This window comes from Vicugna pacos, chromosome 6 (genome assembly GCF_048564905.1).
Source record: "Vicugna pacos chromosome 6, VicPac4, whole genome shotgun sequence".
In the NCBI taxonomy this organism is placed as follows: domain Eukaryota; kingdom Metazoa; phylum Chordata; class Mammalia; order Artiodactyla; family Camelidae; genus Vicugna; species Vicugna pacos.
Window position 1 is genome coordinate 65742111 of NC_132992.1, and position 27938 is coordinate 65770048.

General features: G+C 49.0%; 1 protein-coding gene and 1 long non-coding RNA gene across 8 annotated transcripts in view; one reads left to right on the forward strand and one right to left on the reverse strand.

The window, feature by feature from the left end:
- Positions 1-27938, reverse strand: part of TMEM229B (transmembrane protein 229B) — a 38751-nt gene that overhangs the window by 6896 nt on the left and 3917 nt on the right. For 3 of the 7 annotated variants that reach the window (XM_072963263.1, XM_072963264.1, XM_072963262.1), the window contains exons 2-3: positions 6721-6902; positions 2534-2616 (exon numbers count right to left, since the gene is read on the reverse strand). In XM_072963263.1, coding sequence (XP_072819364.1) covers positions 2534-2616; positions 6721-6847 — 210 coding nt within the window. In that variant the 5' untranslated portion in view covers positions 6848-6902. Of the gene's footprint in view, positions 1-2175; positions 2296-2533; positions 2617-6720; positions 6903-27938 lie in introns of those variants that run through there. The other 4 variants (XM_006206949.4, XM_015241491.3, XM_072963268.1 and 1 more) reach the window with 4 other exon arrangements.
- Positions 1348-11661, forward strand: LOC140696957 (uncharacterized). The gene is made up of 3 exons (XR_012073698.1): positions 1348-1480; positions 7620-7739; positions 11070-11661. It is a non-coding gene; the product is annotated as an uncharacterized lncRNA (long non-coding RNA).

The window sequence follows — 27938 nt, forward strand, 5'->3', positions numbered from 1 at the left end:
TGAAATCCATCTCCAACCTTCACTCCTCTTTCCTGTTGCTGCCCTAGTTCAAGTCTCATCATGTCTCACCTGGATGACTCCAACAGTCTCCCAGCTGGTTTCCTGGCCTTGTCTTGCTCCTTACAGTGAAAAAGTGTGTAGAAACAGCAGCCTTTCTAAAATGCAAATCCGATGTGTCGCCCCACTTAAAGCCCCCTAGATGTTCTTTAATAATATCTACAAATGAAGGCTCCACTCCCAGGCATGACTGGCAAAGCCCTTCGTGACCCACCTCTGGTTGGGAGCCTGTCCTCCAGGTCTCTATGTTGCTGTTTCTGCTACCTGGGGTGCCCTTCCCAATAGCTACTGCCACCTCCACCCCCCAACCTGTGGCCCGAGAAGCCACAATCCTCCTTCAAGACCCAGCTCCTCCTCTGTGAAGACTTTCCTAAGCACCTTCAGCTCCACAGCTGCAGTCCACTGCTCTGTCCACCTCTGCACCCAGTTCGGTTCTGTGATGACAGTTAGCACTCGGCTTTGCCGCGATTTGTCTGAGGGCCAGCACTAGTAGCCACTGGATGAATGTTTGTTTAATACAATATTCAGAGAAAAAAGCAGGATGCAAAATGGAATACTTAATATGATTCTGATTTTGCAAAAGCATACATACATACAAATACCCAAAAAATTTAGCTACAGTCATCTCTGGAGGGAGACATTGTAAGTGGTTTTATTTCCTTTATACTTTTCTGTAAACTATAAGATTTTTTTCTTACAAGAATGTAAACTTAGAAAAATTAATTTTGTCTTAAAACTTTTTGTTGAATAACTACATAATAATCATTTTTGTGCCTTGTACATAGAAGATGCTCAATAAATTTGTCAGACAAATGAACCTAAGGAAACCTGAAATCATGTAAAAGCATCGCAGATTCTTCCCTCCTGAGCCGTCCCCAACAGCAAACCATGACCCACAGGTGTGAACGGCACATAGGGGTCAAGCACAGGAGCTCCAGATCCTAACTGCCTGGGTCTGTGTCCTGGATGATAATATCCCCGACCTGTGGGGTCTCGGGCACGTTACCTGATCTTCTGTGCCTCAGTCTCCTTATAATAAAGTGAGGATAATAAGTAAGCACCTCCGAGGGTTACAGTGAGGATGAATGAGCTAACAGATCAACACGACTACGGATACAGCAAATGCTCATAAAAGGATGGCTTTCATTTCCGGCACAGAGCCAGGCTTCCTGGTCGGCTTCTCCCTCCCCGCTGCGGTGGGGTCATTTCCCCCACTCCCCTCGCCAGCACTGGGCAGCCTTCCACACCCAGTGGGTCTTCAGCAGCCCAGCCAAACAATCATCACACATTCCTCCCACGGGAGATAAAAAATTCAACTGAGGAGAGTCAACTCAAGCTTCCGGCTCCCGTGCAGCTGAGAAGGTTGGAGGAAAAGCAAGTGTTCTCGGAACCAGCCCTGGGAGGACCAGGCTTCAAAAGAAGGGTAAGTAAATGGGCCGGCGTTGCTGGCAAAGCTTCTCACACCCTCATTTTATCCTGAGAACCCTCACCCCCCCCCAACAGGTTGCTAAGCTCTGCACCCTTCCTGCCGGGAGGGAGGAGAGGACAGAGCTGGGCTCCAGGGAAATTTACTGAGGACCAAGGAGGGGTCCACGGTCCGAGGCCGGTGGACGGCGGTGGCCTGGAGACCACTCTGCCTCCTGTCTGACTCAGGTCCCTGTGAACTCAGTCTGTCCATCTGACTGGCACTCGTATCCTGGGCTCCTCTGTCCCACAGCAGGAAGGGGCTTCTTCAGACGTGCTCTCCCGCAACAGCCCGACGTGACCTGTGCAGTTATGACTCAGGTCAGCCCCTACCTTGATGCTGGTTTTAAAACCCCCCTCTCCTTGCCTCTTGACCTCATCTTTCGGGGTGGCCAAGAATATTTTCCCAGTTAGTTACAAGTCTGAGGCTCCAGTCATTCCCTGCCCCGGGGCAGGTGACTTGGAAGAGCTGGACCCCCAAGCCTTACGAGCAGAAACAAGATTAAAGGAGTAGCTGTCAAAGGGAGAGAGAGAGCAAGCTGCCGAACAGAAGAGAGGATGGGGGAGAGAGAACAGGGCGAGCCCGAGGCCTGGGTTCTGTTTTCGGAATCCGCCGTGCCTGGAAGGACACAGGTAGGCAGAGGGGTAGCATACCTAGGCAAGGTCAGCTCACGATGGAGGAGTCGTGCCAGGTCTGGTCCACGAAAGATGAATGGGGAAAGCTGGCTGAGGCCAGGAGGTAAGGGTGAAGACAGGGACGGGGATATGAGAGTGTCATCAGCTGGGATGGCAGCTCATACTGTGATGGGACAGATGCTAAAATTAGACCCAGGCCTTGGCCTGGGTGGATTTTCAGAACTCCAGTCCCCAAACCCATTTCTCATAACCACCAGAGCCGTGCTTAAACTTTGAGCTAGGACAGGCTCACCCACCCTCTGCTGGGCCCAACAGCCTCCTATTCCTGCCCTGGCCTCCCCCAGCCTGAGTTATTTGCCCCGGACCCTTCCAGTACCTCCTTGTTCAGCCCTGGGATCAGAGCCCCAGGAAAATCTGCATCAGGAGGACCCGCAGCTCGGGGACGTTGGCTTCTTTCTCCTGGTGACACAAACAACCATCCTGAGGACCACGACACAAAGACAGGACAGCCCAGGAAATAAAACTCAGGGTAGGTTAGAAAGGAGAGTGTGGGCAAGACTGAAAGCAGAAAAAAGAGCTTGGAGAGAGTGGACGGTTTCATAAGTGGGATTTGGGGGAACAACACTTAAGTACAAGAGCCCTCGTGTGTGATGAGAGAGCCAGGGCACACGGAGTTCCAGGAAAGGCCCGGAACTCAAGGTGACTCGTCAGGGCAGGGCACGGCCCCTCCAAGGAGACAGGTGATTGTGAGGGAGGAAGGCTGACTTTCAGAGCCCTGCTCCGTACAAGTATCTCCCCTGCCACTCTCAGACTCTGCTGAACTATTCCTCCAGGTGGCAGAGAGCAGAGCGAGCAACTGAGAGGGGCAAAGAGAACACCATAAAAGTCAGAGATAGGCTGGAGACAAAACCAGATGGGATGATTGTTCTTGGTTTTGCCCCAAACTCCCATCTTATTTCAGGAAGCTAAGGTGACAATGACTCTGGGAACTTTTGTCCAGAGGAGCATCTTGCTAGAAAATGGGGATTTCCCCTTCCATACCACCTTCCTCTTTCACCTCATTCACTTCCCAGATTTCACTTCCCATCCCCCGGCAACAAAACCACTACAGTTCATTAATGCCACGACTCTGGGGAGATGCACGAGCCATGTAGGGGTCCCTGAGGGCAAGGCACTGGGGGCACCGCTTGAGTGACCCTGAGTCTGGACTCCTGGTAAGGGAGTGGAATTAATGAGGGGTGGGCAGTTGCCATCTGGGTGCAGATGCCTCAGCCTGCCCTGCAGTCATCAGGTTGAGCGTGGAGGAAAACATAGGCTTGCTTCAGGGCCAGAAGGGAAGCAAGAGGGGAAAATACCTGTGGTCACTGGCTGGCCCAGATGCCTTAGAGTTCCATCCTCTCGCTAAGGGCATCCCTCAGGAAAGCCCCCTGGGATGGTCCTCCCGCCTCTTCCCAAGTCACAGTATCAGGTACTCTTCTCAGCACTTCCCATGTATTAACTCAGATAATCTCTAAGCCCGTTTCACAGATGGGGAAACTGAGGCACAGAAAGGCTAGAAAATTAGCCAGAGTTCTTACAGCTGTACAAGGCAGAGCTGGGATGCAAACCCAGCTTCCGAGCCTTCACTCCCAATCCGCACGCTGCACTGCCCTTGAGCCTGACTACAGGTTCCTCTGAGGGCATTGCTATTTTCTGAGTTTCTGCTTCTGGAAGCTGAGATGGTAGATGGGGAGACAACCGGAAGCAAGAAGGACATGAGCTTCTGGGCAGATCATCAGTGAAGCCCAGAACTGGTGTCAGAGCTACTGAGGGCTCTCAGCCTGTTCTGAGAGGCCCAGTTCTGTTCTGAAGCCAAGTTCTAGCAGGACCTACATGAAGGTCATCCAGGGTCATAGCTGACCCTCACAGGACCATAGCAGCAGCCTCTCCTTTGGGTCTTAAGGCATGTGCCATTCAAAGACTGCTCACTCGGACACACATTACTCAGAGCCTCCCTGACTGCCAGCCTGCCCCAATGCTACTGGGAGTCTCAGAGACCCCAGCCCTGCCACGGAAATGCCAGCCAAGAGCAGTAACCAGCATGCAGGCTGCCCAAAGAAGCCGGGTGCCTGAAGCAACAGCAGCCAGTGTCAGAAGCAACCGATCCACACAGGGCGGCAGGCGGGGGAGGATTTCAGACGGCCTCAGATGCTAAGCAAATCCCAGCTGGCAGGTGCAGGGGGGGCAAGTGGGCTCGGGGAACGGAATCAGCCTGGCACAGAGGCTCACTAGGGCTTAGGCAGCAAAGGGCAGCCTGTGGGCGGGGCCCGCAGGCTGGGCATCCTGTGTGCTGCCTGCAAGACCCTTCCCAGACGTCACATGGCTGCCTCCCTGTTGTCATTCAGATCTCAACTCAACCGTCACCCCTCAGAGAATTCTCTCATCTCTGATCCAGAATAGCCTCCCCATCACTCACATCATCCCGTTTTATTCACAGCACTGTCACTTGCTGATACGTTGCTACTTGTTCATTGTCTGTCTCCCCCAATTAGAATGAAAGGTCCATGAGGCCAGGGCTCTGCCTTGTTCACTGCTGGGTAACCAAAGCCTAGAACAGCGCCTGGCAATAAGACCCACTGACACCTGTGAATGAATGGATTGAATGAATGGGCCCCAACAGGCGCAGGCCCTTAAACACAGATGAGGGCAGGTATCAACAGCTAACCAACTCAGCCTTTCTCTTCTCCTCATTCTTGGGAGATCAAGCCTTTAAAAAATTTTAATTCTAGCATGTTAAAATATCTTTATTGCTCCCAATTACAAAAGGGACACGTGCTCACAGTTGAAATTTAAACATTACAGAAAGGAATGACTTAGAAAGCAAAGTCCCCCACCATCCCGCATCTTAAAGAAAGTCACTATTACTGGTATGTTGTGTACTCATCCAGATTTAATTTAGTTTTCAAAGAAACAAATTCATGCATCATGGAAAGAACAGGCATTCATAATTCCAGCAAACTAGCAGCCATTATCATTTCTCCTTTGCAATCTTTTCTTGTGTGTTTATTTTACAAGTTATCACAATGTACTTTTTCTGTAACCTGACACTTTAACTCATTGCATCACAAACATTTTTCTAAGTTTTTTTATTGCCTACGTTCTCCTTATTCTAGTGGCTGCATAATAGGCCACCAAGCGGAAAACTATAATTTATTTAACCTAGATGTTCAACAAAGGGAGAACAACTGTTTCCCATTTCCACTGTGACAATGACACCACAAGAAACATCTTTTTTATGCCTATAACAATAGAATTCTACCCTTTTCTTAGCTGGGACTACTTCCTAATGAAAGATTTCTTAATTCCACAAGTGGGTTCACTGGATGACAGGGTACAGCTGTTTTAAGGCTGTAGACTGCTCTGGGGAATTCTGCGTAATGCGAGGAATAGGTCTCCGTCTGAGTCACCGCGTTCCCACGGTGGCCCCCACGGCCATCTCTCCACCCTTCCCCACCCCACTCCCATGGTGCAGGCTCTCACACACCACCCCGCCTCCAAACCAGCTCAATAAAACACTTCCTGGAAGACTTTCCAATCACAAACTGATTTCACAAGCCTAGGCTGAAAAATAGATAGAAAATGAAAAATAGATTCTAGCCCTAGGTTTTAAACTCTCAGCCAGCAGTGGAGTCAAGATCTACCTAAAGTTGAGAAATACCTGGCTACCCTTTTCCTTCTCTGCAAACTCCCACGTGGAATCTAAAGGCCCCAGGCTCCCGTGGACCGGTCCAACAACTCCGAGGAGCTTGTCCAGTCACGAGTGCAAAAGCACCAACCCTTCCTGCCCTGCCTTCCAGGGAGCTCTCTGCCTGCTGGTCCCTGAGCCCACAGTGGGACTGTCTGTCCTATCCAGACAAAACACCCTTTAGGCGGGACAGCCTCTAGGGCTTGGGAAATCAGCCAATTGTCATTTTTAAAGTATCATCAAAGAAAAGCCAGAGGCTGAGGCTGGAAAGAAAGACTATGTGAGGACAGGTGAGACTCCACAGTCGGGGGCCCCTCGCCCTACTCATCTGCAAGAGGATGAGGCGGGGCTGAAACATGGTGGAAGCAACAGAGGACTTGCTCGTCTTGACCCCCTGGTAGCCACTTTTATGGCAGCCAAGGCGCCACAAATCCCTCACCAGCCAGTGTCCTGGATGCTCTACCCCAGGCCACATGAACCATTCATGGAATCCTAGGTGAGGTGCACAGAGGTAAAGCCCAGGGCCCAAAGCATCCATGAGCCTACAGATAAGAGAGAGAACTGGGGAAGATGCTGTCTCCTAAATGCTGGGTGTCTCGCATTGCTCAGGTCAGCCAGTCTGGGTCTGGCCCTGTTTTTAGAGGCCATGTGGCTGTAAGATGCCCCAGCATGTGACATGGCCTGAAACTGCTGGAAACCCCCCTTCCCATTCCAGAACCATAGCCCTGTGACAGGCCCTTGGATGGGAAACAGGCTCAGAGCTGGCACCTGCAGATCTGTGCCCGTGCTGCTGAGGCAGGAAGAGCGGGTGATCCCTGGGGAGCCAGTAACATACTCACTTATCACACCCTGGAGTGCACGGCTCAGAACAGACATCAGGATCGCTGTCCAGGAGTGTCCCGGGTTAGCCTTTGTCCTGGTGCCTGGCTGGGCCTCGGTGCCCTTCTCAGCAGTGTGGGCAAGCATCAGCCCCAGGGCTCAGCTGACCCTTGGCAGGTGAGCGGGTGGCTTCCATTTGTTCCTGCAATTAAAGAGGAGGGGTTCATTAGCTTAAACTGCCCCCAGCTCCAGGCCACCAAGCCAGCCAGAGAGGCAGCCTCGTGGCAAACACCACGGCTCTGGGCTCTGGGCTTGCCACCGGGCCCCCTCCTGGAGCCTGCCACCTCCTCTCTGCCATCCTGTTTGCCCGGTCTGGTTAATCCCGCGATGAGAGCCAAGGATGGATCCAGGCAAGGGGGCTAGGACTTGGGGCTCCCTGCGCCACGAGTGAGTGTGTGCACACTTGTAAATCTGAGCAGGGATATAATTTTAGAATCCAGCTCCATTCTCATTTAGCTTCAAATTACACTCTCACCTTCACCCTGCAGTGGATGCATCTGTTCTCAAGGACACTCAAGAACCTCACAGAAGGCAGACAACGTACAACCTTTGTTTTAGCGTTTGGGGAGCCAAGCACAACTGCACCCACAGAAACAAGCACACCAACAAGCTGTGTGCTGAAGCCCTCCACCCACAATCCCACACTGTGATACTTACTTTATTCGATTATTTTACTGTTGCTGTTGAGGCCCTTCCTATTAACATGGGTAACTGACCACATGCTGATATGAATCTGCATATATATATATAATACCTGCACATATTTACAACATCCCTTGCCACATATATATTTTTAATATATCCCTAAGACTTGACCACTTAATAGAGATTTCAACATTTTTGTTCTTTTAATATGAAGGTGCTGAAGCTTCCCCGCAAACCCTTTGGATATGGCACCTTCTGCACGTGCCCTAGGACAGAGCTCAGATCAAGCCTGGCCCTACGAAAGGATGGACTGGCTGTTCAGAAGCCGAGAACGGTATGTGACGGTGGGTGGGAGTCGGCATCATCCCCTAGTGAACGGCCAAGCAGGTGGACCACAGAGGCACCACCCCGTGCTGATGCCCACGGCCACCCTCCTCCCCCTGCCCACCCTCCCAGGCTCTCTGAGCAGGGGTGACTCAGGCCTTTGCTCCCTAAGCTGACAACTTGCAAGGCAGCAGGGGAGCCAAGAGAAGTAAAAGGGCAAGGGTCAGGGATGTGAAATTCACAGTGTGCACATGTGCTTGTGAGCAGGGAGGGCATACACCCCCCGGGGCCTCCACACTGAGAGAAGGGAAGGACAGAGGACGTGCCGAGGGCGCTACGCTCTCCTGGTCTCTGTCCCCATGCAGCTCCTCCACAAACAGGAGCCTCCAACCCTGCCCCACCTGTCTACCCCTCCCTTCTCCCAGCCTGCCTGATGGTGGGCAGGGGTCACTCTGACATGTACCTACCACCTGGTGGAAAGAGCTTTAGTGAAGCATGTCCAACGCACCCTCCGCCCCGAGCGCCACCATGACGCTGTGCCTGGGGAGTTCAGTCCCACCCACGGGCACTTCCCCTTCTCTGGGCCCTAAGCAGGCCACACGAATAGCACGAGTCAAAAACAAAACAGAAACAGAAACCAAAGCCCACATCCTGGCAGCGCAGCGCACCTGTCGCTGCAGTCAGCCCTGGGAGCCTGCTGCTGGCGGAGGTGCTGCCCTGGCCCACGAGGCACCGGCCATCAGAACAGACTCCCTCCTGGGGCCCGCCTCGCGCTGGACGCCTCCTGCTTCCCGGTCTGCAGGCTCTTCCCAGGGAACTGGTGGGGGCTGGACATGCAGGTGATGGTACAGCAGGGGTCCCACCTCTGCCTCCAAGCTTCCCCCAGACCCCTCTGACACTCCACGGCCACTCAGAGTCAGTCCCAGCTGTAGAGGGAATGAGGCTCCCTTGCGGACTGCGTGACCTGAACCAGAGGCTTTAGAGCAGAGGAATGTGTGAAGTCCTTATACAACTAACATGTGGGTAGAACTCAGGCTTTTTCAAGTGTATCATCTCTCATGATTCTCCCAAAACTCCTGCAGGGAGGGCGGGAATTATCCCAACCTCCCCTGCCTTGCCCCGCCCCCACCCCAACTCTGCTTGCATTTTAAAGATGAAAACACTGAGTCTCAGGACATTAAGAAATTAGGCCAAATCCACACATTTGATTCAAACCCTGGTCCTGGGGCTCCAGAGTCAGCCCTCTTGCCATATAGCATCCCTTCATCTGCTTCCCATTTCAGTCTCATTCTTAAGGCACACGTCCTTCATTCAGTGTAATCTGCTTAATCCATTCTGTAAACCGCTTATTTGTAACCATACAGTCAAGTCTGTCCATCCAGCTTCTCCTTCAGCATGTCCAAATGCCCCGTAAACTTGAAGGAGCACACACAGACCACCATGGGGTTTCAAGCCCTCTCTACCTGCCCTCCTCTACAGCCCACCACACACACTCCGCCTTTGAGACCCTGTCCCCTCTTCATTCCTTTGTGACGCCACCTTCCCATAGTCTCCAGCTATTCCATTACTGATGTTCCCACAGGACTCAGGACATCCTCCTGTTGAAACATGTTGTCCCGTCTTAAAATGATTATGTGTTGTTTCCCCTTCCACATGGTGAATTTCTTGAGACCATGAAACTTCTGTTAGATAGATGGACAAGGAAGGTAGAGAAGGGTCCAGCTAAGTTCTTGGTTGATTGCAACATCTGGTGTTATTAACCAAACATAGTGATGCCTGGTATTCTATAGTTTTTAGGACACCATCATGGAAGGGCTCTCTCTCACAAAGCACCATAAACATTGGTTTACAATGGCCAGGGCTGTCTCTGCAGATCAGGGAAGAAAGGAGGGTGCTCACTCTCCTTTCTCCCACTTCCAAGAGCCATCACCGGAGCTAAGAGGTGAGGCTAGAAGGGGTGAGTGCCTTGGGTCTGGACAATGCAGAAGACATGTCACACGAGGAGGGATGGGGCAGGAACAGAGCATCCCAGGCATCCTGGGAAGTACTGCAGGCTCTCTCGTGGGCAAGGGGCCAAGCTCAGGCTCAGGTCAGAGAACAACAATGCCTATTCTGTTATTTCTACAATGTGCTTGCACTCTCAAAAGGCACATCCAGTTTTCATGCACGTAGGATTCATTTCCCAAAGAGGTTTAACCAGCAGCTGCTGGCAGGAAATTCCCTCTGCATCATTCTCTCTCCTCTCCTGTAACTATGTAGGGTAAGCTGGGCTTGCAGGATTGAATCTCTTCTTCTCTCAGTGGAACATCAAAACCAAATCTACCCCCGTCCCTCACCCGTCTCCATGGCCCAGAACCTAAGACAGAAGCCAGGAAGCGGCAGGCAAACACTATCCCTTTTTCTCCCCTATTCTCCTCTTCCCCAAACCCCCCCAACCCCAGGTGCCCATGAAGTAAAGATAACCCAGAGACCCACTGGGGAGCCCTCTGGTTACTCAAAGCCTCCCCAGTTCTTCCCATGTGACTCAGAACAATTGCTTTTACTTGTCCTGTAGTAAGACCAGCCCTGAACGCAAGTGGCTTTGGCAACTTCCCAAACCAAGGAGTGACTACGCTCAGCTGGAACTCTAAATCCCCCAGATCAGGGGAAAGGCTGTGTCTAGTCAGCTTGGGGAGCAGAGAGATCTGCTCTGGGGCCTGACTGGCATGGGAGAAAGGGGATGGGCCCCCCACTCCACTCAGCTGTATCCTTCCACTCCACGCCCCTCACTCTGAGCTCGGAATCTGGGTGTCCCTGCCTGCTGGACACCTTACCACCCTGTCTTCTGTCTCACCTGCAGGCTACCCAGTCCTGACACCCTCCTCTCCTTCCTTCCTCCTCCCCATCCAGCCCACTCTACCTGACATACCCCTCCCGATGTCCCCCACCCCTAATCAATCCCGACTGCCCATTCCCTCCGCCTTGGAGGATGGTCTCTGGCCCACTGCTCCTTTTCCTTCCCTCCCTTCCCACCCCCTGGCACTGGGTAGCTGCTGCTCGCTGCCTGAAAGGCTGGACAGCTGCTGGGCTCTCTAATTAGCTGCCTGGCCGCCGTCCCAGAGCGAGGCATGTGTTACTGTAAAGAGCTGCCTCACCTCCCCTTCATCAATAATCCCCTATGAAGATCCCACCAGGCAGCAGCTGAGGGGCCCCAAATACTCGTCACGTGTGAGCAGCAAGGCTCCTTCTGTCAGCTGGAAAGGGACAGGCAGTGGCCTCAGAGCTTCACCTGCAAAGTGACCAGGAATTAACTTATCTTGCTTCTCCCTATTATTGCCAGTGTCCTTATGATGTCCCGCAGGTGAACCTTTGCCTTTGGAGCAGTGGGGACCCTGCGCCTTTGTTGCTCCCCAGTGGTGGCAGAAAGAAGCCCAGTGGGTCTTTTGGAGGACAAGTCTGGACCCCAACAACATGACACCCAATATCCTACTCTTCACAGCCATCTATAGCGAAGTCACCCCCAGAGATTTCTAAACAACCAGAGGACCTGGTCCAAGAAGCCCTGTGGAGGCTGGTTTGTTTATATGAGGTGTTGTACTCCAGTAGTCAACAAATATTCGTTGAGTCCCTGCTGAAGCTCAGGCACTGTACGAAGTGTGAACAAGACAAGGTTCCTGCCCCTTTGGAGTGCACAGCTCTCTGGGGAGACAGACAATAAGAAAGGCAGCTGACACATACTGTAATGTTTGCTAGCAGGCCACGAAGAAGGGGAAAGGCCTGGTAGGGACAGAAAGAAACTGGCTGCCGGAGGGCGAGTCTTAAACCTAAGGAGCTAGCACTGGGGCATAGAAACCGTGCATCTCTCTCATCCCAAAGAAAGAGCTTTGGGAAAAGCATTCCAGGCAGAGGGAACGTAAGTGAAAAGATTCTGGGTGGGGAAGGTAATAGCTCAGTTGTAGGGCACATGCTTAACAAGCACAAGGTCCTGGGTTCAATCCTCGGTACTTCCACTAAAAAAAAGAAAGAAAGAAAAAAGATTCTGAGGCAGAAACAAGCTAAGCAAGTTTGAGAAATAGCAAGACCAGAGTAGCTAAATTTAGTGTAATTAGGAGTCAGACATTCCCTGCCCCTGATTGCAAAAGTCCTCATCTAGTGATCCCTACAGGGCCAGCTGGGTCAGGACAAAGCACCTTATTACCAAGTAAATGCAGCCAGTCAACTGAAGACGCCCCCTCCAGGCAGGGGCTGGACACTGTGAAGTCCGCATCAGCTGTTGTTGGCAATTTTATCAACCAATGAAGGGAAGGTGAAATCTTTTGCCTAATGGCCTGGAATCTCCATCTGCTTCCGATCAAAAGAATTTAAGCATGTTAGCAGGTCCTCTCTAGCCTGGCTGTGTCACTTTAACAGGAAAGTGAATATGTCTTTTTACTCCAACCAGTTTGTTGTATTTTCTGTCATTTGCAATCAAGAAAATCCTGACTAACAGAGGTGATTTTCCCTCATCTGGAACATACTTAGTCAGCATGAGAATCATGCATCTGAGCACCACCTGCCCACATCTACCGCTGTGAACACCAGTGGCTCTGCCCCTTGCACACAGGAAGGGGCGGAACTGAGAGTAAACAGGTCAGATGCCTCGAACAGTGGGTCCATCTCAGCAGCATGGCGATAGCGTTGGGGGCTCCAAATCACCCTTCTGGGCACAGCTCAGATTTTGTCTTTTCCTCTTGATTCACCTGGCCCTTGCCAGCAACCGAGCACATCCTGACTATCTTCTGCAAACAGGGCATGTGCAAACTAGCAGCCTGGAGACATGGCCCAGACCAAGAACAGAAAGTACATAAAGGGAGTCTTTTTCTACAAATTCCAGAACCGCATTACCCAATTTGATAGCCACTAGCTATATGTGGCTATTTAGAATTTAATTTTAATGAACTAAGAATGAATAAAATAAAAAAACTCAGTTCCTCCGTCGCACTAGCCACACTTCGAGTGCTCAAGAGCTACATGTGGCAAGTGCCTACCATACTGGACACTGCAGATGTAGACCACTGCCAACATCACAGAAAGCTCCACTGGTCTGCACTGCTCTAGAACTTACCAAGGGTGCCCAGAAGGCTGCCAAACACACAGACCTAAAGCTGAGCTTCACTTCCTTGCTCTTGGAAACCCTTTTTTTCTGAACAGACACTTGCTGCCCTCCCTCTCTTCCTCGGGCTCAGGCCTGGTTAACCAGGGCCACCACTGTGAGATGGGGGAGGATAAACCCTTGTTCCATGAAAATCACTGTCCACTGTCTGAAGAGTGACATATCCAAGAGGCCAGGAGACGCCTTGGCCATTAGACAATAAGGCCAGCCCCTGTGTCTCTGGCTATCACTCAGTGTAAGGGGTGCTGCTTGGAGTGTTTAAAAACCCCTGTTTATTGGGCACCTTCTATGTGCCAGGCAGCTGTCACACAGGTCATCCCACAAGTCCCCTGCACGAATCCATGAAGCAGGCATCAACTCCGATTTACTCAGGAGAAAAGGGAAGCTCAGAGGTTAATTGACAGCTAGAAAATGGGAAGGCCAAGGTTCTCCCCAGCACACTTGCCCCTACACCACTCATGAGAGATGCACATGTGTGGACTGGAATTAGGAGACTTAATTTACCAACAGCAGTGGGCCCCTGGAGCTGACCGTTAGGTCTCATGGCAATTTCCTGTGAGCTTCCCCTTCCAGCTTGCTCAAGTCCACCCAGACGTGGGAGAGCTGCCTTCCAAGACCTGCCCACAAAGGCCGGGTGACTGAAAGATACCACATCAGAACCAAAGGAAGGCCACAATCCAGAAGATAGACCCAGGAAGGGGGAAGGGATCAGAACACAGACATGTAGCATTTCTCCTGGGCAAAGAGGGGAGGACATGATCAAAATTTTGTTTTGGAAAGCTATCTGGACCATGAGTTCCTTATCTTTGCATCTTTATGTCCTGGATAAAACTGGACATACATTAGGGACTCAGAATCTAAGGGCTGAATGGGGGGAAGGGGAAGGGGGCAGGTCCTCCAAGAGCGACAGGCCTGGCCAGGAGGAGCCTGGAGGGCAGGTACATTGGGGGAAGATAAGAATGAGCTGTTCTAGGGGAGCTGTGATGGTTGCTGTTTGCTACGCATGACCCAGTCTGACTGTCCCTTTCCTTTAAGTAATGGTCCAGAGGAAAGGCCAGCATACACCGGGCTGGTCACTGACTGCAGCCAGTCACTTCCACTATGAGCCCTGAGCCCAGCAAACCTGGCCCCGCACTCAGCCTCTCCCCGACAGCTCCATCTACTGTGAAAGCACTGAGCCTTGCCACATGCTCAAATATGGTTCCAAACAGCACTTAGGCAAGAGTAATTAAAGGGAATGTTATCTCAGTCAGGCTCTCATTAGCCACATAATTAGACTGCTGAAAATAATTAACATTCCTTTTGACAAAGGAAGCAGAGGACCTATTACATCCATTAGGACAGCCTCAAACCAGCCCGAGGAAGACCAAGAAGAAGCTCATTACCTCCCAGACCCACACAGGACAGAGTCAACATCCAGGAACCCGACCCCGGTGGCGAGTCCTGCCCTGGGCCAGGCTCCTGTGTAAGCAGACACAGGTGGCAGTGGATGTCCTCCTCTGTGTATTACAGACAAAAACAACACACTCGTACATACTCACAGGAAAAAAAAAAACTTAGAGGAAATGCATGACTCTATATCAAGATCACAGCCCAGAGGCAAATACCTGTCTTCCCCAAGGACCTGGAAAATGACAGAAAAGTTATCTTCTAAGAAGAATAAATGCATTACAGCACCAGAAAACAAGAAGGAATTATATGGACTCCCTGAAGATGGATGCCAATGAGGATAAGCTGATCGAGAAAACATAACACCCCAAAATAAAACCAATAATAATAATAATAATAATAATAATAATAATAATAATAATAATAACTGACACTCATGCACCACATATATCTGCCAGGCACTGTTCTAAGCACATATTATCTCAGTTAACCCTCAGAAAAATCCTTTGAGATAGAGACTGTTACTTCCACCACTTTACAAATCAGACCCAGAGTTACATAGCTTTCCCAAGGTCATAGTGCTAGTTAGTGCCGGGGCTAGGATTTGAACTCAAGCAGTGTGACTGAGGCGTCTACACTCAGTCAGAGTGTAGCTCCAAGTTTGGAGTGAGCAGACTAGGGGCCCAGGAGAGGTCCTGAGTGGTTGGTCATTGGATTTGGAGCAGCAGGGCAAGTGGGCCCCTGCCCCACCTTTCCACCAGGTTTGTGCCAGGAAATTAGGATAGAGAGGGAGGGGACACCCAGACAGCTCCTGCAGGTCCCCAGCAGGCACATCCCACCCTCCCGTCCACAATCAGGGGCGGCTAGCTCTAGAGCACGGAGTCAGACTTCACACAGAAGCGACTGAAGAAGCTCATAATACCGAGAGGGGAACACAACCAAGACTCACTGAACATTTGACAAAAACCCAAACCCCCAAAGAAGCACCAAATTTGAGAACAGAAGTTCTAGATAAAAAACAAAATGAATATAAAGTCAACAGAATGAAATGCTTTTAAAAGTACAATTAATATTCTCTAAGGAGTTAAGAGGGGTTACTGAGTCTATGACTCCAAACAAAGGTGTTGCCAGAAGAATGCCGAAGATCTTAGACGTGAGGAAATACACCACGGTTAACCGGTTCTCTCTGGACGAAACAATAGAATGACTTCATTACAATGTTTCTTTATGTAACTATTTTTCTAAACTTCCTATACCAAATACGTATTCCTTTTGGAGTCAGAAAAGTTATTTTCTAAAATGCCTGGCATGAGGTAGGCGCCCCCTACACCAACCCTTGGCCCTATCCAGGCTGGTCCATAACTCAGTGTGAACCAATCGTTAGATCCAAGCTCCCACCTCCCAGTCCCTGTGCACACGGCCCCGCCCCCAGAACGCCCTTGCCTATCGCCGCTTACCCACATTCACCCGTTCTTCAGTGTCCACTCAAAGGTTATCCATGTTAGTGAAAAGGTCCCTGCTTCGTACCTAACCCTCTCTGATCCCTCCTCCCCCAAACTCCCGGCGGACCTAATTCTCCAGGGTCACAGGACGGCTCTTCTCTAAAATTTCTCGAAGACTCTAAAACATTGAGCTGTCCTGTGGGGTTACAGTACTGACAACTTACAAGTCCTTTACCTTGAAGTGATCAAGTCTTGTCTCTCCAACCCTACGGTAGGCTTCTTAAAGACATCAGAGGGCACTAGCCTTCTTTTCATACCCCACTGTGCCCAAATAAAGCTGAGAAGCTTTCATAAGAACACTCTTAGGTGTCAGTTGAGTGAATAACGAATGAGCTTTTGTTCCTGGTGGGAGTAGGAAGAGGCAAGCTATTGTGGAAATGCGGTTACACAACAGGGCTGGGCCCCACACAGCAAGGCCCTCCTATCCGGCCAAGGCCCTCGAAAATGGGTTACCTGGTCCCAGACAGCTTGAACTCCCAACCTTTGCCTGGGATCCAGAAATATGTGCAAATCCAGGGGAGATAGTAAATCTTGAGGCAAAATGTTGATGCCGAGTAAGATATTTCTATGGTCTTAAGGTGTCTTGCCATAGATTGCTTATTAGTAGTGAGGGAAAATTAGAAAGTGCACAGTGAAGAAATAGGACAGCACCTTGACCAAGTGATCAAACTTACCACGTGTAAGGGACAGACGGACCTCCAGTGCCTCTGGATGTAACACACAGAAAAGGACACAACATCACTCACACGTATGCCGGATGGGAACATATAACCCCCTGTCTACACGTGGGGCATCAGCACACAAATCCAAAGGGAAGAATACATATATTTTTTAAGGGGAAGGAGGAGGCTATGTTCTTCAAAAATGTCAATGTCATGAAAGACAAAGGCTGAGGAACCGTTCTGGATGAAAGGAGATTAAAGAGACATGACAACTAAATGCAGTGTGGGAGCCTGGACCAGAGAGGAAAAAATGCTGTAAAGGACATTACTAAGTCAATCACAAAACTGCTATACAGCCAGCAGATTAGATAAACTATCATATTAAAGTTCAGTTCACTGAAGTTTCTATAAAACAGTATCCGTATTAGGAAATCCACGCTGAAATATTCAGAGAGAAAGGGCCATGATGTAGGCAACTTGCTCTTCAAAGTTTCAGGGGAAAAAAAAAAGGTTCAGAAAAAAGAGAGAGAGAGAGAGAGAGAGACAGAACATCAATGATGAAGTAAATGAGGAAAATGTTAAAAATAGTGACTCTGGATAAAGAGTATATATCTGGACTATTCTGGTAACTTTTCTGTAAGTTTGTTTGAAACTACTTCCAAATAACAAATTTGGAGAAAAAAACAACAAAGGGGCCCCTTCCTTTAGACAGGGAGTGGGGTGGGGTGGGGTGGAGCAGACGTGCAGGGTGAATCCAGGAAGGACATTGGTCATCACATGTCTACACTGGATACAAAAATTCCAGCTCTGCCAAAAGGTCCCTATAAGATACACCTCATCTCTGGTGTGGCCCTCCCCTTTTCTTACTTCTCCACTTATTTACTCCTTCCTCTCCCCAAGATCAGCAATCCTCCAGGAGGCCTCCCTATTAGTACCAAAGGACAGGATTGATTAACCTTCTGGATCTATTCTTGTATGTAGTTAATATTTGCTGAAGATGTTTTGACAGCCACAAGCCCACGGTAATGAGTCAGGCTATATGTGTTAAGCCACAGCCTTCTGAGTGTTTCATGGTATTTCATCACCGCCACCTCCCACAAACTTGTGGCTAGTCCCATTCATACTGCCTGACATTAGGACTTTAGACCATGTTCCTCCTTTCTGAGATCTCACTCAGGCTTTCTAGGGGGGGAATGCCCCAATTCCCACATCCCACCACCATCACTGCCACCCAGCTCCGAAGTAAACCTCCTCCCTCCCACACAGACAGGCACAGCCTCCCTCCCCAGGTACCCCGTCTGTCACAGCTGGGTGTGGCCTCTTGAAATAACGCCCCTCTTTAAATAAGAGATCACTGATGGAGTCTCTTTAAGGAGACTCACTGCAGGGAAGGGGTTGGAGAAAACCATCCTGTTATCCAATTCATCTGTTTATTAATTCAGAAATCCTTATATGCACCTATTATGTGCAGACTACTCAACACTAAGCTGGTTGGGGTGCGAAAGCTGAAGTTCAGCAGAGGGGCTGGTTGCTTTTAGAACATCAGAAATATAAAATCTTAGAAATTCTACTGTAGCGTCAAATACCAGAAACCTAATAACAATAATAACTTCCATTCTGACAACCTTTTACTTAAATGAACTTCCTTCAAGTCCACCCCATTCTTCATGCATTCATTTGAATTCATTTGTGGGCAAAACCCACAAAGGGACCAGCAAGACCTCCCAGGCAGGGTCATTGCCTTCCCGGGGTCCAGTGTTTGGAGTGTTAATTCCTCTGGGCCCACTGGCATAATAAACCTGAGTTCTTCAACCCTCCAAGTGTCGCTTGGTCTCTCGATGGGATTCAGGTTGCTGTAACACGTTCACATGTTCCTTTAACAATTACTCAGTATCTATGTCCACCACCAGGGACATGCAAGGACCCCAGAGGCAAAGACCCAAGCCCGGGCCACAGCGGCTGACATTCTAAGTGGTCCTGCACTGCCCAACCATCCTGGTAGACTGTGCTTAGGGCACTGGCCATGATGGGGCACCAGAGAAAATTGTTTTAAAGAGGAGAAAATGAGAGAGGTTCCAAAAGAAGCTATTGTGGCTTCAGTACACAAGAAAATTTTGTTATTTCTGAAAACATGATTTTATATTCTAATTGAGAATTATATTGATGTATTTTTAATGACTTAGGGGACCCTAAGCCCGTCAGTGAGGAGGGGCTGTAAAGATTTTAATCTAGCCCAAACAGTAAATAGAAATTGTCATCCCAAATGCCAACAAGGGTCAAGCAGCCAATTAGTGAAGACTCCAGAGCTATTAAGAAAGCAGGACTGACAGGGCTGGGTGAGGGACTTATTGGGGGTGGTGGGAGGGAGAGAAAGAGAGAGTTTGAGAAAGGCACCCAGACTTCTGACTTGGGCAAGGGCAGGGTCATTCCCAGAGAGAAGAGGATGCAGGCAAAGGTGTGTATTAGAGGAGCCACACGATGAACTGTGTTTCAGGTGCTCTAAGTTTGAAATGCCCCAGGACTCTAGGCTGGAGGCAGGTGTCAGACCCCCACTGGATGGAGCAGCGGAGAGAAGGAGCCCGCCAGGGAGAAGGTGCGAGGGGTGGCATCCGGAGCTGGTGGAGGATGAAGTGTTGTGAAGGGGCCTCAGAAAGGGCCAAGAAGGGATGAAGACACCCAGGAAGGGACCTCGCCAGGGAAATGAGGGCAGGAGAGTGTCAGTGATCGTGGTCAATTGCAGAGACAAACCAGACAGGGAATGAAGAGATTTAGCAGCAAAAAAGGTCATTGAGGACCATTTAAGAAGGAGGAGTGACTGCAAAGGTAGGTGGCTGAGACAGTGTGGACGGGTGACCCTTCAGAAGTTTGCTTGGGAAGGGAAGGAGAGAGAAAAGCCGCTGGAGCAGGGAGGTCCTTTCTCCCTTCCTCTTTTCTTCTTTCCTAGATAAGGGAGACCTAAGGATGTTTAACGCTAAGGAAAAAAAACACAGCAAGGGAGAGCTTGTGGCTGGGACATATGTTGTGGGGCACATGTGGATGCTCAGGGTGCCCTGAGGTCATGGAGGGGAGCACGATGAGCCACAGTCCCAAAGGCCAGCAGGACACGAGTGTCACTATAATCCCTTTACCGAGAGGAACCCAGGCAGCTAGAGTAAAGGTGGCATAAGTACTAAGGCACTACAGCCAGACCTAGAAGACAGGTCTCCCAGTTCCCAGTCCCGGTCCTTCTTCCAGAACAGCAGTTGTTCTCAACAGGGCCACCCCGTGGGATGGCGGGCGGTGAGGGCCCTCAGTCTGCATCACTTGGTGGGTGAGGAGTGCTACAGGTACTTATTGGTGGGGACCTGGAATGCCGGACACCCTGCGGCTCCCACAACAACTCACAAAAGAACTCTCCCATATGACTTTAGAACATTCAGCTGGGCATTCACAGAGGTGAAAAGTCCGTTTACAATTATCTGCATCTAGAACCAAACTCCCTTTCTGAAATTAGCACAGGATTTTTGCATGGTTTTAGCATACACTGAATTTTCCAGGAATGCCACTGGAGTGCAAATCAAGGGGATCCTTTGCTCTTCATTTGGAGTTTTACCAAGAGTGGTTCACCATGTGGGAAAATCACGTCAACCTCAGCAGCACCTCTCCTGGTACTGGAGTCACCCACACTACACACCTGCCTGTTGTGTGTATTTATGGCTGTTTCATTCGCAGTGATTTTATGTACAGGTTCAAGCATTGGACTCTCCTTCTGTTTTCTGGGGAGTCATGCCCATATTAGAATATGTGACATTGTATTATAATTAACTTTTCCTTTATTTCTCTTTTGTAATACAGTTTAGGCATTATGTTGATTTTTTAAAAATTTATGTATGTAGGTGTGTCATATTATCTACGAATTTGAGTCGGAATAATTAGGAGGCATTAAAAATATTTACTCGATAAAAGAGGGGCCCCTACTTTGTGCCCCAAGAAGCAAGGGAAACTGTGGTGCTGAGGGAAATGGAGCGGTGAGCAGATTCAGGGGGCTTCAAATGATCAATCCCACAGGATAAATTCAACGGCCTTTTACAAACATCAACATGAAGTTCCTGAATGATGAGTACACGACGTGGTCAGTCCATGGCGCTTAAGAAAATGATTCATTTGGACACCTTTGGGGAATTTCATTTCACAATTTTCACGAATTTCTCGATTAATTTAAATGAGACTAACCTCAGCATTTTCCAGCACATAATGACAAGAGGTAGAAGACCACAGGCCATCTGCAGGCCCCGGGGAAATGATAAATGGTTGAATGTCTGGAGGCAAAGATGTGTTTAGAAGAAGTCAAAGAAATAGGTGCCAGACTTGGTCTGGGGAATATCTTCTTAATGGATGAGAAGATTGAGTAAACAGTATGTAAGAAGATGCTTAAGGATATTTATGGAAATGCTATATCACAAGGAATCATGGACAGGAATAGGGATAGAGGAATGATCTCAGAGGACCTCCAAAAGGTTAAAAAGGCAGGTCAGAAATACTCAGGGCTCAGAATCTGAGAGAGGCTGGTTATTTAATGGTAGGGAAAAGGCAGGCTAAATTCCCACAGGCGTGCCCGTCACTGCCAAAGAGGGACAAAGGGTTAAAAGAAGTGTCCTTCAGTCAAGAGGGGATAGCTAACTGATTCATGTGTCCTCCCCAAAGAGGACACCTGGGGACTGGGAGAAAAGGAAAGGGGTAGCCTGCCATTCTGGGATGCTAGTGGGTGGTCCAGAGACAGAGCTTTCTGAGCCTGGCTCTTGCACTAACCCTCCCAACTCTATTACCTCTCCTCTCAGTTTCCTCATCAAAAAAATGAATAAAACAGAATAGAACACTTTAGACTCTATCATTGTACATTTTTCTATTGTATTCATGTTCTTCCAGGAGTATTTGTGTATATATTTAAAAGAATTTTTTTCCTGGTGTTTATTTTTTTAAATGGAGGTACTGAAGATTGAATCCAGGACCTTGCACATGCTAAGCACATGCTCTACCACTGAGCTGTTACCCTCCCCTATTTTTTAATTTTAAAATGTTAGGTGGAAGCAGCTGTACGGATTAAGAAGAACACTGACTCTCAAATGAATACCTGCATCCCTTCCCAGAAGGAAGTAGAGGAACCTGGCTGACGTGGGCTCTGAAGAAACATTCAGATGTAGGAACCAGTTTACGAGTCTCTGCAGAGCTGACTCAGCCAAGGGGCCAACAGCCACCCTCTTCCACCCAGTATTAAAGTGAAGTGCAGATACCTAGCAGGTAGGTACTCCCACCCTGACGACATGCCGGTTCACCCCTGAGACATCACAGTAGGAAGAGGGAAGCCTTCGTGGTTTAGGAGTCAAGCAGGGCTGGGACTAGGGTGAGGCAAGAAAGGCACTAGACTCGGATACAATACTTGAAGAGGTGCCAGTAAAAAGCTTAGTAATCAGGATAGATGATAGTGCGATGCAATATTTAAAAAAAACAAATTGGTAAACCCAAGGTGTGGGCTGTTATTGTACTGGAACCAGGGCCGGGATGAGGGCAAGGCCAGTGAGGCAAGGTCATGCGAGGGTCAATGATGTTGGTATAGTCCCGCATCGCAAGGACCCCTTACTGAGATTAGCACCCCTGGAGAAATACCGCAGCACCACAATCTCTGATCCCAAACACGTGGAATTCAGAATTGTTTAGATTTTTTAAAAGGTAATATAGAACACATCCAGTAGATTACATAATCCCCACAGCAGCGTCTGGGGCAGCATTGCCAAACCCATGAAGATTTCTGCAACCAGAACTGTGAATATTCACTCTCCGCAGAGTAAAGAGACCACCAGTGGCCTTGTGTTCGTCCAGGTCAGGCTCTGCCATCACGTGAGTTAAAAAAAAGCTTTTGGTTTTAGAATGTTTTGGATTTTGAAACTGCAGATAAAGGCACGTGGGCCTGAACAGCATTGCATTGGGTCTCTTAAAGAAAAGAGGCAGCAGATTAGACCCAAAACTTTGGTTATAAACTTGTGCAGAAAAGAAAACTGTGAAGTCTTCGGCAGTGATGACCCAGAGGAAGGCGATTTCTAAAAGCTGGGTCAAGCCCAGAGCAGACTTACAGCATTTCCCACCAGCCAACCAACCGCTACTGTTAAGTTCCGTCTGTGTGTAAGAGCTTGTGCAGGGTCCTGGGCTGTACTGAGACACGCCGGACTCAGGCCCCCGCCTCAAGGGCTGAAAAGTTAGGGGGGACTGGAAGGCACAGAATACTGGACACTGAAAGGAGCTAATCCACACCTGTACTTTAAAAATGATGAAGCCAAGGTTCAGAGAGGTCAAAGATCTTGTACAAGTTAGCAGCAGGAAGTTAGTGGCACGGAGAGATCAGATTCTGGGTATGCTAACTGCCCTTCACTGCTCTTTGCATAGAAGTACAGAATAATTGCCAACTTAGTAAGGAAATTGCAAGAGGAGACAAGATCCCAGCTAAAGTGGTTTTCGTCAAATATACCTTTGCAGCAAAGGTGGGTTCTGACTTTTAAAAGGACTGGAATTTGGGAAGGCAGCAGAGCAGATGCAGGGCCTCCTGGCAGGAAAATAATATGAGGTATGGGGTTGGGGGCGGATGCGCGGCAGGTGAGCTGGGCGTGTGGATTAGGTGCTGGTGAAGGGCCTAGAAGGAGTTATTGGAAAAGCAGGGAAAAGCAAGACATGGAGAGCTTAAGTGCCAGAGTGAGGAACCTACAATGTGTCCTAAGGCACGTTTCCCAGTCATTTGAGTTCTGCCTTCACGACTGAAGGCTGCCCGCTATCCTTGCAGAAAGAGGCAGAGTGTAGCCATTTAAAAGAGTACACTCTGCGGTCAGATTCTTGCCATTGGAATCCGGGTTCTGATCCCAACTGTGTGACCTCGGACAAACTGCATAACCTCTCTTTGCCTTGGTTTACTCATACGTGGCATAGAGATACTACAAGTACCTCCCTTGTGACAGTTACAGGAAAGAGCATGTTTACTGCCCCAAACACAGTCCCTGGCATTATGAGTACTCAGTAAATGTGAGTTGTTGTTAGCCTTTTTTATTTGTTGTATTTGCAGTTATATACGTACTGTAGCCTCATCCTAAGCAGTAACATCCATGAACTCCTGGGCTTCTTGTGACAGCCATGGTTTGATGACACACACATAACAGGAGGTTAACTCAAAAGTCTTAACCAAGGCCCTGGATACAACAGGTCTGACGCTCCCAAGCTGCTGAGAGGTCCTTCAGCAGAACCACTCGGGAAATCTGATATCTGACCCTGCACCCGAGAGGACAGGGTGGACTGGCACCTGACCATACCTGAGACACTGGCGGTGAGAGATGCAAGCTGGCCATCTGCTATGGGCAGAGCTAAGGGAGACGGCTGAGCTGGGGAGTGGGCCTGCGTTCCCAGGTTCATTGTGCCAAAGGATGTGTGACTGTTTCCTTGGATTATGTGGGCTACGTGCAAGAGGGGGCTCGCACGAGTTCAGAGGAGGTCTTGTCCAAGAGGGTGGCTCAGACGGATGGAAGGACCTTAGCCGAAAGAGGCTAGAGGTGAATCGCTGGATTTTAGGGGCTGAGGAAAGAACAGGGATCTAGAATAGAGGATAATTTGCTCTTTTCAAGACAACTGGAAGTGAATGGTCCCAGTAATGGGGGGAAAGAGTCTCCGATGACCATGGCCACAAGAAGAGACTCAGCATTAAGTACCTGCCAAGCCCAGGAAGTTAGGAGCTGGCAGACAACAGTGCTGGCCAAGCAAGGCCTTTCTTGTCCTTCCCAGCCCAGTGACAAAGGACTGGACATATTAAGTACTGAATTGAGACTATGTTTGTGACTTAAAGTGACCACAAGAACTTCTACTGCCTAAGAATGACCTGGAACATTATGGGCCTGATGGGATTTTCCTCCCAGGGCAGGGGAACAACTAATGCCACTGAATCAACATCAAGGGACAGTGGGAGACGAAATTAAGTCACATTATGAGTACATACCAATGAGTCATGTTTCTTTACACTCATTAGAAACATAGCTATTAAAACGAAATGTTTTTCCCTGTTGCAACAAAAAATCATCTCTCAGATTCCCAGTGGTATGGCAACCACAATTAGAAATCACTGCCATAGGGCAATAAGGAACTCAGGAAAAAAAGCAAGGCAGGCAGGACAGAAAAGATGGGTTTGGTGGGTTCAGTAGGAGATCATTTGCTCTGCAACCTTGGATATGATGAAATTAAAATAGAAGCGGTCCCAGTGGAGAGCAGAATCCTTGGACAAATGGCTTGTTCAAAGGGAAATTGAGGCGGCCCAATGTCATGAACAGAGAAGCTGTGACCCCCTGAGTTCCTAGGCTGAGCTTATAGTATGATCTTGCTCTTTCATGGGGAGCCAGGGAAGCAGAAGTGGGATATGTTCTCACTAACTCAGAGTCACCCGGAAAGCCTCAGCTGAAGTCTCCATGCCTGGGAGCCCTGGGAAGATCCTGGGCTGAACCAGGCCTTGGAGTCTGCAAATCCAAGTGCAGAATGGAAGACATAACCAAAGCATGACTTCCCTGCTGCCTTCACCTGGGGACAGTCAGAGGATGAGGGGGGTGTGAAGTTTAAGTTTTAAAACAAGATACAAGAGGTGTGCTCCATGGTTTAGAAGACGGCCAGTATAAGGGTGAAGACACACCACTTCTCAGCTGCCACATTTAAACAAAGGAGGAATGACCAACCCAGTCCCCCTTTCTAAGAAGGGACTTACTCCAGCTGTGACTTTGTCCCTTAACTTCTAATGTGGCTTCCTTTTCCTTCAACCCCACCTCTGCTCTCCCAGCTCTGACACCCTACAACTCCAGACCAGCTGAGTTATCATCTGAAAAAGGACCAAATTATCCAGATTCCACTGGATCATCCAAGCATTACTGCTGGAGATGTGAGAGAATATCTCTTCCAACATTTTTATTTTATGGATAAGGGAAAAAAAGGCCAAAGGTCTCAAGTCACATGCCTGGAGTCACTGAACTGAGACATGAACCCATGTATTCTGACCCCTAGCATGTCACTCCATTCTACACCATCATGCTAACTCTCAAAGGGGGTCAGCCCCTCTCTCCCAGGCCAACACCTCAACCTTTGTTCCTCTTCCACAAACATCTCAAAATGTAGAAAAGCCACAATGTTAACTTGCCTGGAACAGACAGGGATGAAAGATATGAGAATCACTTCAGTGAACTAGCTGGTCACCTTTGAATGGAGTAATCAGTGGCCACAAGTATTTTCTCAGAAGAACAGGATAATCCAGTGCTTGCTGTACTTTGCAGAGTATACTTGGGCCCCAGGGTCATAATCAGGGTGTCCACAGCTGGACTATAAGGATGGTCAGGGTAAGGTCCAGAAGCTAGGTTGGAGGATGAGGACTGGAGTCCAGAATCTGCAAAGATAAACTACTATGCCTAGTGGCAGTAGGGTGACAAGAAAAATGCTGCCCAGAGAGCCTGCTGAGTAAGAGGAAAACATGGCATCACAATGAAATGGGGTTTATGAGATATATTCCTATGCCAAGCAGAAAGCCTGGTCTTCTTATGGTAACCCCCAGGCCATCTGGTCTACTTCCCCAAAGCGGGGTACCGACCTCTCTCTTCTTCCCAAACATTCGCCAGGAAGTTGATTTTCAAAAGAGAATCTCGACGTCCATCTCCTTTTAACTAGCTGTGTTTAATCCACACCAGCTCTCCTTCTTATAGTTTAACTAGCAGTAGCTCCTCTCTTACCTTCTCCCAACATTTATTCCACCACGAGATCCAGGGCTTTAGAACACGATAGAATCAGACGGATGTCCGTTCAAACCCCAATTTGGCTACTTGCTGGCTGTGTGACATGTGCAATGACTATCTTTCAGAGCCTCAGCTGTAAAATGGAGATAATCAATAACAGCTATCTCATTGCCGTGTGAGGAGAACCTATATCAAGTGCTTACTTAGCCCAGTGCCCAGCATATAATAAGTATTCAATAAACAGTGGCTGTCTTTGTTATTGTTGCTATCATCACTGAAGCCAGCTACAGTTCCACGTGTGGAATTAAATCTCAGAGGGCGGAAACAGGCCATCCAAGGTCGCACAAGCGAGTTAGGGAGGGATCCCAGATTTCCTAATCCCGGAAGCCTTTGCCAACCATCAGCTCCTACACAAATGTCATCGCCTAATGACCTAGAAATCTGGGTCTCTGATCATATCCAAGGACCACAGCTGATGATTTAATAGGTACTCACCGTGTGCTAGATACTGGGCCAGCTATATGAAAGTTTTAAGGCATTGACAGATCAGCATAGGAAAGTCATCTCCTTGTTTGTGGCAGGCAAAAACACAATTACAAAACAAAAGTCTGGAGTCACTGCTTATGTTGCCCAGTGGTGACAATATTTCTTGTCCACGGTTGTTTTAAGATGGGAGATGAAAGTAAGACCAACGCCCTGGCTGCCTTCTTTCTGGTTTTAGAAAGCCTTTTTCGATTGGGAATGGGGTGGGGGGGGGGTCCTAGGGACTGGAGACTAAGTGGGGTCTGGCCAAGGACAGCTGTGGAAAAGAAGATGGGAGCTGGCAGTGGCCTAAAAATAGGTCCCCATCATTGCTCCAAAGAACAGCAGTTATTTTCTGCAAGGTGGACCTCTTGCTGTACCAGACCTGTCCCTACACTGACTGTGCAAACAATGAAACCAGGGTGCCCCGGGAAGCACATTTTATCTTGAAGCATGAATCACCCCTTGGAAGTCCAGAAAAGAACCCTTCCTTTGTGGTCCTTCAATCTCCTTCTTGGCCAGCGTCCCTAGTTCCTCAGGGGTGTCAAGGCCTTAGGAAAACTCTGAGTGAGTGACCTTTTTGATGGAAACAGACCATTCCAGAAGCTCATGCGACAGGAGTGCCTCTTAAAATCTGAAAGGAAACAATGAATGAATGAACCAGCCAGAAGGCCTTGGTCATTCAAGTCCAACTGCGAAGGCAGCTAGAAATGGCTAATCCAGTATGTCCTGAATGCAGGGCTTCTGAAGAGGAAAAGAATGGCAGAGAGAGCTCTCTCCAATCGTGCCCTTGATCTGTGAGATCTCCTTACGGTAAGTTGGGATTTGACAATGCAATTGCAGGTCTTACTTTTTTTTTTTAACTGCCATGCTTCTAGAGGGTGGAGCAGCAGAAAGGCACCATCTGAGGACCCAGGTCCTGCCCACGTCAACTGTTGGCCATAATTCCAAGAATGCTGTCCCTTGTACAATACCAGCCACAATGGGAGCCAAAAACCCTGAGAGGATATCATACTCCCTGTTGAGGAGTCAGCAGAGTAAAGGACAACGGCGAGCTGGATGTTCAGACAGAGGAATTGGCAATGACTTTAGTTACCCCTCAAATCGCCAGATTGGATTGTGACCGGCCCCAAAGGTGTGAGCACCAACATTGGCAGAGGGTGGAAAGTTCCCTTTCAGAACCATCCTCTGAGGGAGTAGTGGGCCAGTATCATTCTGTGACCCCACTACATT